General features: G+C 39.4%; 1 protein-coding gene across 2 annotated transcripts in view; it reads left to right on the top strand.

Annotated features, from left to right (window-relative positions):
- Positions 1-15,202, top strand: part of LOC126037824 (KAT8 regulatory NSL complex subunit 1-like) — a 36,719-nt gene that overhangs the window by 8,929 nt on the left and 12,588 nt on the right. For both annotated transcript variants that reach the window (XM_049798644.1, XM_049798643.1), the window contains exons 2-5: positions 3,230-3,371; positions 6,011-6,193; positions 7,234-7,364; positions 13,921-14,113. In XM_049798644.1, the coding sequence (XP_049654601.1) occupies positions 3,230-3,371; positions 6,011-6,193; positions 7,234-7,364; positions 13,921-14,113 (649 nt within the window). The remainder of the gene's footprint in view (positions 1-3,229; positions 3,372-6,010; positions 6,194-7,233; positions 7,365-13,920; positions 14,114-15,202) is intronic.

Here is a 15,202-nt window from a genome sequence, read left to right as displayed (position 1 = left end):
TTAAGACTGCAAGCCAAGCAGGCAACCTGGTATGAGTGACACATTTGCCTCCCTTGTTCTTCCTCTATGTTAAAGTGTAGTCAGCTAACATGTAATATGTGAGACACTTTACCCAGCCCTAAAAAATCAAGACTTCCACGGACACAGACTATTGCAATTGATTATAACAGGTTTTTGTATTACACTATATACTGGTACCTTTATGAATTCTTAAGCTAAAGTAGCAATTCTGAGGCAGCCTTCAGTTTGCCTTTCATCTTTCTATGGCTCTGTGTTACCAGCTGACGTGGTGGTCTCTTAGGCTGAATAACTTCCAGGACACTAACATCTTCTATTGCCCCTCCCTGTTATCAGCTATAATTTTGCTTAATCAGAGTGGATTTGGTAGGAGTTCTGGCGGTTCTCCAATTCCAAATGGAATTGTAGCCTGAAAACTCTTTCCTATTATTTAATTTCTTTTTAGATGTCTTTAGCTCAGAATTACTTTTAAGTTTTTTTACTGGCTGCTTTTGAACAGTGCTTGTTTTTATCTAGTAAAGTAGGCCTGTTCACCTTAATTTCTGAATGTTGCATTACCCTATTTGAAGACACAGAGAACAGATTAGATGCTCCATTTGAAACAACATGCTCTTGCTGTAGTATGGAGGAGAAAAAAACCAACCACAACACCCTGATCTTTGGAAGAGGAAGGTGGTACTATTCAAAAACTGAATTAAATGGAAATGTCTGCAATAAACCAGATTTGAGGCTGGATGGTAAACTGTACTTTGAAGGTACAGCATTTGGGTTAAGGTCTTTGCATCAGTAAAAGTTGGTCTGTTTTCAGGAGTGCCTGTCAGCTAAGCTTCCTGTGGAAAAGCCTAATTACAAGGTGTTTGGTCAGTCAAATCGTGGCTTGGTTTCCCTTTGGCATGAACTTGTCAATCAAAAGACTCTCATTTATTGATGTGCTAACTGGACTCTTTGAAGTTGCTTCGAAGCTGCATCCTTAGCTTGGGGCCCCTTCTGAGTTTCATCTCTCTGCTCACATTGATTCCCAATTGTTTCTAGAAGCTTTAATTTAAAGAAAATACAGAGTTTTTCTTTGAGAGATCTGATTTTTTTCATTTAGTCAGTGCTCTGTTCTTAGATTTGATATATTGCTCTAAATTCTTTGATGTGTTTCTTTATTAAAATTAGAGTTCTTAACCTGTAGCCACATCTGATCCTGTACAGATACAGCAGACTTCCCACATGGATGAAAAGGAGCCTCTTAACATTTCTCAAAAGTGGTTTTAGCCCTAATCGTTATCTGGTCTTTGTTCTTTAGCCATTTTACTCTTGAGGTAAAGTAGGTCATGTGCTTTCTGAAGAGAGCAAAAAAAAACCACTATGGGGTTGGCAATAAGAGGTTTCAGTTGAATTACTTCAGATTGTGAAGCGAGTGGTCCTGAGATAAGAATAGAAAATTGAACTTGAAAATTTTTTATTCCTATTCTTTTGCAGGCAGATTCCTGCCTGCACTAAAAAACTTTTGAAGTTTTTGCAAACTATTGGTGATAGCAAAAGCATACACCAGAGCTTCCACAAGCTTCCATAAGCTTCCGTTTGTAAAGTGGTGTTTGCATTAGCCATTGTTTCCAACTCTAAAGTGATTGAAGTACTATTGTGTAGCTGTATTTTGCTTGCATTATGAGGATTATTTGAATGTGTGCTTCTTTTCATCTCTGTAAATTCAGATCAAATGCTAAGTGTATTTAGCATTTGTGAGCTACTAAATCTTTCTTAGACTACTTGCTTAGAAACAAAACTCTGAGGAAGTCTTTGAGCCACAAGGTTGTCTTAGGATTGTAGATTTATTTGTGGGTAGAGATATTGAAAGACAACAACACTTTCATTCCATAAGAGCGACCTTGCTGTAGGATCCCACGCAGTGTACAAAGGCATGCCTTGTCATGTATTCCATGGCTGTGATGCCAGCTCTCCCCTCAACAGTGCTGCCACGAAGAATTGCCCAGAGCCCTAGGTCACTGAATGCAGAACTGCACATTAAAGCTTCCCCATTGTGGATCGAGAATGTACATGCATCAAATGCTTTGCTCTGTGGAAAAGCTCTTGTCAATAAACTCTGCTTTTGTGCTTCAGTTCATAGTGATATAGTAGTTTGTGGGGCTGTTTAGTAAGCAGTATAACTGGAATTACAATACTAAAATTATGAAAAAACTTGTTGTTATGCAAGGTGATTTTTCTGTTTCAGCAAAAGAAATTCAAACTGCTTGTTAGATGTGGGATCTTATCTGCCTCTTTTTTTTTCTCCCTTATAGGTATAATGCACATGCCAAGTGTTATAGCAGGTGCTACAGGCTGTTGTTTGTGCTAGGCATGACAGCTCCTTAAAGTGCCATAGTTTGGGTTGTCATTGCTTGGCTGGCTGTAGCCTGAAGGGTCTGCCTGACAAGCAGAGATGCTGTTTGGGAGGCTGGTAAGGTTACTGCACAGTGCTTGATGCTTAAACACAGCACATCAGCTGCTGAACCCACTAGAGTGTATGGTACTGTTTGGTAAACCCCTCAAACAGTAACTTTCAGTGAAGACAATACTTACTCTGAGTATAAAGAAAGTATTATCTGTGTGTGGATGTCTTAAATCGGGTTTTCTACATGGCACTGGTGTGATGGTCTTCTGTTACAGCAGCAGAGATTCAAGCAATAGACTAAAAATGTAGCTGAGGTGGTGAAGCACTGGGGTACCTTCCTGAAGGGCATATGGGATTTGTCAGTAGAGGTTTTTAAGAACTCATTAGACAAACAGCTCTGAGGAGTGTCACAAATACAGGTTAGTCCTGCTCTGTGGTCAGCAGTACAAGCTAGGACTTCATCCCTCAGGCAGTTGTTTTTGTGACTTCCACCCCCAAATCTGCAGAGGAGAGAAGTTGTTTCTGCGCTTACCTAGAAAGAGCTAGACTCCTGCATTAGTTTCTGGTAGTCAAAAGAATGATACCTGTTCCTTTTTAATAAATTTTCTTGCACAGTTGAATTGTATTGACCACTCTGTCTTGGGGATAGGAGTTGTAAATTAAAGCTAGATATTGGTAGAATTTGTGGGGGGGAAGCTAATTTGTCCTATATCCCCCACAAACTCTTAATCACTTCTTAATAGTGAAATTGTTCTTGAATTTCTGTCAAATTGTTTTTTGTAGTGTTGAAACTGTTACTTAAGTGATAAGCACGAGCAAACTTTTGCTTTTCAGACATCGCCATGCGGAGTGCCAGTGGGCGATGGAGAGAGCAGCCATTATTTGCCGTTGGACGTGGCTGCAGGTTCAAATCTCTGATCTGGAGTATCGAATAAGACAGCAGACAGATATCTACAAGCGACTTCGTGCTGCCAAGGTAATTTTAGCTTTCTGTTTTATGACTTGGGAGGTTCTCTGGAAGCTAGTAATGGGCTGTTTCTTTAGCAGAATGGTATTTTCTCTGTAGAAATAAGGGTGAGGGGAAAAAGCCTGAGAGCTTTTGAGTTAGTCCTATAGCAGTAGAAGGTATTACCTTTATCTTTTGAGGGCTGCGACTTCTGTCTACTTCACAAAGATCATAGTAAGAACTTGCTGTGAGAGGGAGGGGGGTTCATTTTATCACTTTGTCCAGACAGAGCAGTTCAGTAATGGAATGGGGCTCCACAGTGGCATAAGCCATGAAGTTGGTCCTTCCAAGTGTTGGTTTCTAAACTGGCATAGTGCTAGGGTACCATCAGAGGTACTTACAGGTACCATTTATATTTTAAGCCTCAATGCCTGCTGGAAAGTGTTATCATTTAAAGCACATGTATACAGTGTTCTGAGATTTCAAGTTTTATGCTTTTCTTCCAGGCCATGACCTTTTAATGTTTCACTTCAATATCTGAGAAGCATTATGGTAGAAATGGATAGGATGAATACTTATTTCTTGACTAGAATGATATTTACTTCTGTGTGACTAGATTGCCTGGAAAAACATTAAACAAAGCTTTGCATCTTCAACTTGAAATGCCTTTTGGGGTTTCCCCTTTTGAGAGCCTCTCAGTCTACTGCAGAAGTCTCTGGAAACACTTGAGTTGATTCTTTCAAGGTGCTTCTGAATGTTTGAAATTACTCTCATGTTCCAATTTGAAATGATTTTAATCTGTTTGGCTTTCAGTGTAAACAGCAAAGCTAATTTCCCTAGACTTCGGGGGGGGAAAAAAGCAGACTGTAAGGATTTTTACTTGGCTTGAGTGTCTTCCTTCTTCCTGCTCTTTGTCTGGAAGGAAAACTGTTTTAATTTTTGTCCTCATCGTGTATGTCTTCTCTGGATAAATGCACTTTCCTTTTGCATCAGCTTTTATAAATCAAACGTCTTGGATGACTTTTTTTGATAAATTTAAAACTTATTGTTCCACTGGAGTATAATGTGTCTCTTGCAAGGGTAAAGAGCAGCACCTATATAGCCTTAATCCTTGTACACTTTTGTAGGTGCTCCTGCAAGATCTTGAGTGAGGAAAGCCTTAATTTCCTGGCGCTCTTGGCTAGGATTGCCAATGAGAGGGTTAGTCAGCCCTGCTTTGAGTGGAGGCTTAGACTAGATGACCTCCAGGTTTACTTTCTGATCTAAATTGCTCTTTGATTCTACTCTAATGCTATGGAAAATAATGATTCCTAAGGGCCCTAGACTTTCATAACATTAGTCTCTAATGCAGCACAATGAGATGAAGGAGAACACTAACTTTTTAGATGCTTTGAATCTTTTCTGAGTAACTGGAATTTGTCTTGGCTGTATTTCAGTATTTCTTTAGCTAGATTAGCTTATGATTATCTTTTAATTTACTGTAAAGCAGTAACTGTTCTCAAGCAATTATGATGTTTATACAGACATGAATGCAAATGCATGAAATAAGTTAATTGTTCTGCATAATATTTTCTGCCATTCACAAGTATGTGTGTAATTATACCACAGGTGCTATTAAGTGTAGACTACACAGTGAACAGCATTAAATTTCCCTGTAAGGAATGTTAAATTTCCAGCTCCTTTCTACTGATCTCTTACTGAAGGGACATTTTGCTGGTGTGAGAAACTATCAGGCTACTGTTGAGTACAGAGAAGACTGTCAAGAGAAATCGGTTGGTGTTAGAGCATTGTGCATGTGCCCCAAGGCACACGCTGGTAAGGATGAAGGATGTATGTGCGACTGAAGCAAGAGAAACTGAAGAGTTTCAGAGTGGCCAGCTCTCCTGACCCATTATAAGAACGGAAATGAAATAGTGTGAAGGGAGGATGGTGTTCTTCATGGCAGTGGTCATCTTTTGAGCAATACTCATTGATTAGTGCCATGTTACTTTAATTAGTCTATGTTCTCTTAATAGTCTAGTCTACAATAGCAGTCACCAGTGTCTGCTGGTCCATGACCAATAATACTGAGCAAGTAATGTCATGTGGGCACAGTCATGCCTTGATTTCCTTTTTGCTGATCTCAGTTATACCTTCCTGTAGCTGTGAGCAGAGATGGAGGACCTTGAAACCAGCATGTTAATTATGAGCCACGGTTGCGGACAGCTCTTCTAGGAAAAATGGCATTGATGTTGGCCTGGTAACGTTTCCACCTTAAACTGTGTTGTGGTTTAACCCCAGCTGGCAATATGGTATTGGTAGTAGAGGATAGTTCTTGTGCAACTTGTGCACCCCCAGCCTACTTGCTGGTGGGGTGGTGTGAAAAGAAAAGGCAGAAAAGGCCTTGACTCAGCAGTAACTAAAACATCCCTGAGTTATCAACGCTATTTCCAGCACAAATCCAAAACATACCCCATATTAGCTACTATGAAGAAAGTTAACTCTACCTCAGCTGAAACCAGCACAAACTCCTTTCTCTAGGTTACAGAGAACACTTGAATTTTGAATTAATGAAGTTGCCATAGGAATGTAACTCAAGTTGTTTCTTTCCCTTTTAGAGTATACTTAAGAAATATTTGTTGTGCTGTGGTTTCCATGAGTGGAATTCAGTGTTGCTTTTTATCCCCCAGGGCCCAGTAGTCCTTGGTGGTGACCGGCAGCCTGGAGATCTAGTGAAGAAGCAGGGCCAACTGGGTTCTAGGTCACTGGTGACCTCCGAAAAGAATAAGTGGCTCTTGCCTTCATCTTCTATCCCAAGGTGCCCTGTAGAAGACGGCATTCCCTCCCGCTTCCTGTTTAATATGCAGAAGCAGGTCAGTAATCAAGAAACACATAATTCTGCAGTGATAGAAGCGAAGAAAAACTTTCATTAAACCAAGTCTTAAATCAAGAGCCGTATGATTGATGGAAGCAAATTTATAAATCGCATCAAATAACTTGGTTTTAAAAAACCATTAAAATAGTATATTAAAACTAATTTTTGCTATTTTTCTCATAGTAATTTATCGGCTGATACCAGTTTACCAGTTCTTCATATTTGACATGTGATAACTGAACTTGCTTCACCTTTTTGCTTTTAAAAAAACCTCTTGTACTTTTGTGTATGCTTAGTCATCCAAAATTAAATAGAAACAAAGCAAAAGAAAACCACAAGACAAAAAACCCCAAACACCACAGAAATCTGCTGTGAATCTTAATTTACTGTGCAAGGTCTGTGGAAAGTGATTGACAAAGCTGTGACATGGGTACTTCAGTGTGAGGGAGAACTATTTATGTTGCTCTTTTATCTTTGTAGATATACACATACAGTAAACAAAGTATGGGGGTTTAATGGTGTGGAAATCAAAAGTATTTTGGTTTTGACACTTCAAAATCATGTCCAGTGAGTTTATAATTGTGTGAACCATCGAATATTCTTAAATAATATTAATATTTCATTAAAAAGTTGAAAAGTTTCTATGAAATTAGTACAGCATTTAGTACATTTTTTGGTACAGTATAAGCTTTTTGTCTAGTTGAAAAAGCAGAATAGCTCAAAAACGAGGCCATCTTGCTCTGAAAATCATCTCCAGCTTAAAACAGAGAAATAAAAGTTCTGTGATACTTTGTGATGGTTAAGAATGCATTTAAAATATGAACTTAGATTGATTTGGAGGTTGTCGCTTGAAATGCAATTGATTAAATTGCATGTGATTATTTACATTGGGCCTATTTAAGTTCAGTGTTATAACTGCAGAATGCTCCTTAGATTACTCTCTTGGTTTTCTGGGCTTTTCGCCTCTCTGGCCTCATCCTTCAGAGTCATTATTGCATTAAGCTTTACTGACTTTGAGATCTCATTTTTCTCTTGCAGACCTCTCATCTTACACAGTCTTTGGGAAAGACTGTGTGTCAAAGTCCTTCCTGCACACCCATCAGTGGGTCTTCAGCACCCCTCAGAGCCTGTGTCATGTCACCCCGCCAAGTCAACAGAGTGTTTAACTGGTTAGTTCTCCTCCTCTTAAGTTGATCAAAGTAATTTATTTAAGGCATTGGTGATAGTGGCTAAGAAAGGGAACTTTAGCTAGAAGACTTCTGTATGTTCAGTTCAGTTGAAATAAGTACTTGAAACGCCCAAAACTGCCAAATATATAGGTGATGTTGCCTGTCTTATAGGCAGCCTGCTGGAAGATGTTACCTCCTTTTTATACACAGATGACCAAAGTGTACCTTGCCTGTGTGGATTAAGGCTGAATGCTGTACAGCATCCTGGTGACCTGATTTTTGTTTTTAACGAGTGGATTTCTGAGCTTTTTTGAGTGTCTTTTCTGTAGAATGTAGAACATATTTTTCTGCTTATTAATTTTCAATATATGGAGAGGTAAGTCTTAACTGTCTTGTTGGTGTTGAAGAGATACCTTGAGTTTAGCCTTTTAAGTCTTCATATTTTTATGGAGCCTTGAATCTGTAATAAAAAACATTATTGATCAATTGTTTGTTAAACCCTGGGGAGAGGTGGGGGGCAGTAATTTTTAAATAAACTGGGAACTTTCCTTTTGTTGTTCAGTGTTTAACTAGCATTCAGTTTGGTTTAATACTTGAGGACATGTCCTGTGCAAGCAGTCAGTGGTCTTCAAGAAGCTCAGTAGCAAGAGGCAAACTTTAGTCTGTAGAATTGCTGAATAAGCTTTTCATCCCATGGAGTACTGGATGTATCAGTTAAGAGAAGCTCCCTCAAAAGCGTGCCCATGAAACGCGCAGATTGTCCCAATGATTTACCATGCTGTTCTTCCAACTGGTCCATTTTCATGTCTAGCTTTGTGGTATCTTCTTGGCTTTTTAGGCTGTTCCATTTGAGGTTTTTTCATCTTATTTCCTTCCCATGTGTTTCAGCTCTGTAAAGATTTCTCTACCTCTTGCCATGTTATTCTTGGGAGAGGGAGGGATTAGTGCCTCTTCTAAAAAAAAAAAAAAAGCCAAAACCTTCTCTTCCTTGTATCTGATCCTGTATAAATTGTATAAAGCAGTGATAGGAGGGAGGGATGTAAACCCAGTACAGACAATAACACTGTGAAACTTGTGCTGAAGTCTTAGGAAGAAAATGTTCCTTTCCTTCACCAGATGCATGCTGCTTCCTCAGTTCTTTCTCACAAGCACACAGCTGCAACTCAGTGACCTTTCAAGCCTTCTCTTACAAAGAAGGGTCTCAAATGAGTTTTCCCCTTCCCCTGTCAACTTTGTTTACATCTAGAGAGAAGGCTTTCAGTCTGTGGTCCTGGATGCCTGTAGACTTTAAGGGATCTGCAAAAGACAGATGAGCAAGTTTAGTTTAAGGAGGCATAAATACCCAAGAAGGCAGGTTGGCACTTCAATGGAAAAATGTGGAAGTTTGAAAGTGAGAAAAGGTTGGAGCCCACTCACTCAGAAGATACATACTGTTGAGTATTCCTTGACATCCTGTGTTTCAGTCAAGCTGTCTCAACATCAGAATAGCACCGATTAGGTTGTAGTTTGCATCATTTCAAACAAATATGTCATCAAGTTTATGGCAAGTTGCTAATTAAATTGAGTAAAGTTTGGGGTACTTACCACTTTTATTTCTGGTGGGGTTTTCCTTATGTTTTCTGTAAAGTCATCACTCCATTTTCTGTGAAGCTCCTGAAAAAGCTGAATACAGTCTCCATTTTGCTGCGTGGTAGAAAGATTCAGTGAAAGCTGCTAAATACACTGGTACTACCTAAGCTAAGTGTGGTTTGTGCTAAAGGTGTTGGGAGAGACTCTTTTAGAGCACTAGGGTATGTATCGTATGTACTTGCCTGATTCTTACACTCATTTTCTAGTCATCCCCTCAGAGCCACTGCATTTTGTTTCATGCAGAGCCACCTACCTGGTGTTCTTCTGTTAATGTAGGCAGATCCTCCTGGGCCACATCTTGCCATTGTCATTGTGGTGGGTGAAGAACAAATGGTTCAAGCACAGATGGTCCTGTGCAAAGCCTTGGTTTGCCTATGTCGTACTAGCACAGCAGGGAGCTGCTTGCACTCTCCCAGTGTTCAGAGGCACCTTGGCACTTGGTGGCCTGGACTTATCTGCTCGTGGCAGGATGTGCCTGGCAATGTAAAGCATCTGTGTCCCCGGGTTGCTGTGTTCTTCCTCAGTGCCATCTGAGTGGCAGGCTGCTGATGCTGGGTGGAACAGCTTTCAACAACTCCCAGTGACCACCAGGCCTTCTCTGCATCTCTTTCTCCTTACCCATTCTTATCCCAGCTGCTCCACAGGATACTGAACAAGATGGGAAGATGGACCTTTGGTCTGATCCAGCGTGATCATTCTTGCAAATCATCAGCACCTTCTCCTGAGGTATCTGATGCTCTTATAATCAATTGGTTGAGCTTTAGTCTTGGGGATTTGGAATTGCAGTAATCACAACATGCAGAGGCTTCAGGCTGATGTGTTGCCTAACAAAATAAAACATCTTGTGTTTTGCTTAGGCAACAGTTTGTTTTCTTTCATCGACAGCTCCAGTAAAGGTTGTTCTTGCTGTATTCATTCAGTAAAACTAGCTTGCATTTTAACAGTGGTAGTTTCAGCCTAGAATTGATTGGACTGCAGTAGAATGAAGGAAGAGAAAGTATGGATTATTCAAAGCAGATGCTTAGTTCTGTGTTTCTGCTGCAGTGATTGATAGGTTAACAAATTCTTAGCAGATTAGTCCTGAGCTTCAAGATTGGTAATCTTCTGAAAGTAGATACTTTAGTAGTTGTGCTTTTATTCTGGGCTAATTCTGCAGATAATAAACCTCATTTTCCCTTGACTTATATTGTAGAAATCCAGAGGATTCTGGAAGTATTAGACCAAATTATAAAAGTCTAAATCTGTTTAAATGGCTATTTTAATCCACAGTTATTTGCAGTGTGGTGTATTGGGTCTCTTTCATACTTGAAGAGTTAAGAAGTATGTAGTGATCTTAAACCCAGCTGAAATACTATTTTCTGCTTCTGTATGTCACGAAATCTTATGCTTTCTCCCTTTGCAATTAATGTTCTTAATTGCAAGTAAGGCATTGTATGCTTTATTATATATAAGTTACCAATCTTGATAAAACAAACTGAATTGGTAGTGCATGTTTCTGTGAAAAACGAAAAGACTGAAGAGTTGGGATGGCAGGGATACCAGGTAGTCACTCTTTGTATAAGGCAAACTCTTGCCAGGCCTCCAGTGCCTGGCTCTGGTTAACAGCTAATTCTATGAAATGTCTGAAGAGGAAAAAGTAGAAGCAGCTTGAACTTGCCCTCTGGGAGGAGCACCTCCATATTCCCTCATCAGCAATGCATGTCTCCTTATAGGGCAGGCTGTTATTAATAGTCCTATTAGAAAGAATGTGAATCTCTAAATTGACCTGCTGGAGCCAGTGAAGTTGTGATTTTGTGGAGACTGATGATTGATTGCTGTGCTGCAAATAGGTTGAACAACTGCTGCTCTGCTCTGTCTGAAACAATTGCCATGATGTGAAACCAGGAGCCAGAGACCAGTAGGATAATTGCTAGGACCCTTCTGTTCTACCTTAGTCCTTGGACCTGTCATCTTCTGCTATGTAACCAAGAGCCTTGCTCTTTTGTTTAGGTCTGGTTATGTCAATTCAAACTTGCTACCATGAATCGCTGTAGCCTGTTTTTGCAAATGCAGCATTACATGGTGTTTTCATTTATATCTTAAGCACAGTTTCTTCAAGTTAACTTCATTGAAGAGTTACAAGTAGTGTAACTTGGAATAGACTGTGCTTAAGATATTAATGAAATGGCCCTGTTTGCTTCTGGTGCCTAAATGCTTTTAAGACTTCTTTCAGTGCTGTTTACTCTTCTGTAGAATTGGCTGGGTGCTTGTGTTGGGAGGCAGTTCCCTAATAAGCAGACTCTGGAAAAATTGAGAACTTTGGTTATATCCAGGTCACATGCCAAGATAAGTGTGAAACTCTTAAGTACCCAAACTGGAATTATTCATATACTAGGAGTTCATTTGGACCTTGTCGGGGAAGAGACCAAAGGTTTTTGACCATATACTCAGAATCAGGATTTCCATTTTGGAACTTGTAAAAATAAGTTCCGGTGGATAGTTCCTGTGCAGTGTAGTATGATCTGTCTTTGATCACTCCTAAATGAGTAGATGTATGTAACATGATCCCAAAACTTAAATATTTTCTCTCTTCAGGTTTTCTTAGTTAAAGCATCCTCTGTGTTGGAAACATTGTCTGAAGTATCTTGCTTGTCTTGTTTCTATTAATCTAATATTGGCTTTTGAACCTTCTGCCTCTCTTGCAAGGAAAACTGTATCTTGTGTAGATTTGAAAGCATGGACTTTTACAAGCTGTGCCATGTATTCTTAAACTTTCTTAATACAGAGCTTTATTCAGCAGTCGGAAGAGTAAGAGCCCTAGAATTCTCTGTATACAACTTTGATACATTGAACCTCCTGTTTAACACACAAGGTAATAGAAATATCTCAAAATTTTTATTCACAAGAGCCCCTTGGAGGCTTTGGTGAGACTTCATTAGAATGCACTTAAAAGACTACAAGGTCTGGGACACTTGAATGCAAGTTTAAAAGCATTATCTAGAGTTAAGTTTTCAAAATGTCACTGAGACACTTACACCCCAAGTCATCTATGATACACTGAAAATATATCTTGGATCTTCCTAGTCTGGTTACCTCTAGCTTTTATAGGATCATTGGGTATACTTCTAACTAAAACTTCACAGTGGAAATCTAAGGCTATTTTGTGAGACTAAGTAGACATACGGAGAAATTGCAAATAAAATTACCCATGTCTGTAACTTCCTGTGCTATTCAGGTGTGGAACGCTATACAATTAAAAAAACCCTAGCATTAGAAGTTAATTTTCTTTGTCTGACAAATAACAATAGGGCAGATGCAGACACGTGAGTGAGTACGGGTTTTTGATGGAGATGAACCCAGTAGCTGTGGTTCTGGCCAAGGATCTTCTCCTTTCTTTGTTATTCCACTTACCTGGAGCAAGAGTGGCAATGAGCTGTAGAGCAGTGGCCTGGTTTTGGAGGCCAAGACAAATCCTCCTGGCTGTTACGTCTTCTTATATAGTCACTTTTCAGGTGAGATGGCCTGTTTGGATCCCATAGGCAGTAAGTTCTTTCAGGTTTGGGCAGTGACATCTCATTACAGTAACCTCGTCCTGCTACTGTAGCTATCTACTGTGGAAGTTGCTGTGGTTTGAAATTTTCAGGTCCAAAATATGTATACCAGTTTTGCTGCAAACCTGTGTTTTCTGTGTAGGGCAACAGGAGGCATGAGGCCATTGGGAAAGAAAGATCTGTCTCATGCAGATCTGGTATAGACTTCAGAGGTTCATCATACCCTGTTATATAGAACTAGTTTGGTTTTACTTGTGGAACATCAGTAGTATGTATTTTTGTGGAATACTTTCTCACTTGCACTTTGCCTCTTACTTGTCCATGAAATTTTATCTTCCTGGTTTGTGCAGTTAAGAGGAGGTCACTGGGGAAATTTGGGTCTCTTTAAGCACATCTTTTCTACAGATTTGTTTCCTCATGTGTATATGTTTATAGCTGAATAGGATTTGGCTTATAAACGGGAAACAAATGGACAACAGTATAGAGTGATCGAACTTGGATGTAAATCAGCAACTCTTAATTTTGTGAAGAATGGGCAGGTGAGGAGGCTTGGGTGTTTTCTTGTTCTAAAGACTTGTCACTAGCCACTACCTCAGGTCAATGTCTGGTGATGTTGATTTCTGCCCGGCAGTCCTGCAGTTCAGCAAGGAGCTGTAATAGCCAGTTCGAACCTTTCTGATTCACCTGACAAAGATACAGATTTTAAACTTCTAATTTTACTGGAACATTTGCTATGCAAACCAAGAAAAAAATTATCACACTTGATTGGGACCAGCAAATGTAATGGGTAAATAAAGTTTTAAACTGCTAATATGAACACATGACCAATTACAAAAAGAGAAGATCTTTTACAAAGGCAATGTTTTACAGATGGTTCTGTAAGAAGAATATACTGAGAGGCAATAAACTTGTATCTGCTTATTTAAATGTAACTGTAGATTTAACCATAACTCCATGGTGAACAGAGAGAAATGGAAAGAATGTTTGCCAATGTTTTTAGGTTTAATGGCTATTTTTTTTATGGGAAGTAAATTACTTTTGTTATTATCAGATGATAGATTGAGCTGCTCACTGAAGGTCTTTGGAGAAAGAGCACGTGTTACTAGTGGCTACCACATCTGCAGTGGCTTTAAGACTTTCTGCCCTTAACTGATGAAAATACAGCTGTTAAGATCCTTCAGTGTCCATTTCTATGTTGAGAATGAAATATTCTGAAATCTACATACCCCTTGAGAGAGAATGTAGCCAAGACTAAAAATGTGATGAGAACAAAACTGGTAAGCCCTAGCTGGTGATGTAAATACTAAGGAGCCTTTGGGTGTCACAGCTACAATAATAAATACAGAATTGCAATTACTACTCTTGCTCTGAGTGAGTTGCTTTTCATTTGGTTGCAGTTGGTGTACTGGCTCCTCCAGCAGCAGTTCTCTGATCAGCATGAACGTTGCAGAGAGATTTGGCAAACCAAACCCACTTAACCTTGTTTCTGTGTTGGACAATACCTGCATTGCTGCTAGAATCCGCCCAGTTTGCAAATACAACAAGCGCAAGCTTGTCCGAGCTACCTCTGTGTCTCACTTCAGCAGGAAGGTAAGTGAAAATTTTGCCATTTGGTTACTAAGCTATGGTGCATTTTTATTTAGAATGTGTGGGTTTTTTTTATTTTTAGCAGAAACTATTATAATGTTGGACTCTGGTTTTTAGTACAGTGTTTTCTGAGCACTTCTCTAAAATTCATGTAGAATTTTAGAAGAAATTCCTAGGTATGTCAAAAAAGTAATGAGTTCTCTAATTGTGGTTTAGAAACTGATTCCAGATTTCTGTTCTTAAAAATAAGGCAGCAGGTTTTTTTGAGTAACAATGACCAGAGTGTACCTCAGACTTTAGCATGGGCAGCAACCTTCTGGTAATTACCTGTTGGAGTTGATTACCTTGGAATTGTCCAGGGAAAAACAAACCACCATCACCACCCCCCAAAAAAACCCCAATCCCAAACCACAACAGAAAACCCACCACCCACCCAAAAATAAAACCCCAGAAATATATAACCTTAGTTTAGTTAAGACTTGGCAAGCTGGTGTGTGAGCAAGTGTAACTGGGTTGTAGTTGTTTGAAGGCTGAGCTACCAAGCCTGATGAACTAAGTGCTCCTTGGACACCTAGCTGTGAGTTACCTGATGATTTAAAAGATGCTTAATGTATTAATTCTGACAAAGAATGTGTGTGGTAACATCTGTCAGATGGCAAGTGGTGGTTTGTTACACTGCTTATATCTTATTTGCTTGTTTGTAGCCTTTTCCTCAAATATTGATTTACAAGTAACAAGTATTTAACAAGCTGCAGATTTAAGACAAAAAGTTTAAAAGTTGTGTTACTTTTCCCAGTCTGATCTTTTGTTTCACTAGAGTGCAAAGCCAGTACAATTTAATTCAGTCTGCATAGGCTGTAGGTAAAAGCATTATTAATGCTCCCTCTTCTGGTTTGACTGATCCTACAGAACCTGATATATTGATGGGGAAGGGACACTGGGTGTGTCTTAGTGACAGTGTGGGGAAAAATGGTGGAACAAAGACATTAGGGCTGTTGTGGTTGCAGCTTACACTCCAAACAGGCAAGTGAGGAAAAGTGGAAAATAAGACAATACTGGTCAGAATAATAGATGCTGCTGGTGGTGGATTGC

The sequence above is a fragment of the Accipiter gentilis genome, chromosome 4, assembly GCF_929443795.1.
Source record: "Accipiter gentilis chromosome 4, bAccGen1.1, whole genome shotgun sequence".
NCBI lineage: Eukaryota > Metazoa > Chordata > Aves > Accipitriformes > Accipitridae > Astur > Astur gentilis.
This window is presented reverse-complemented; position numbering and strand designations above follow the sequence as displayed.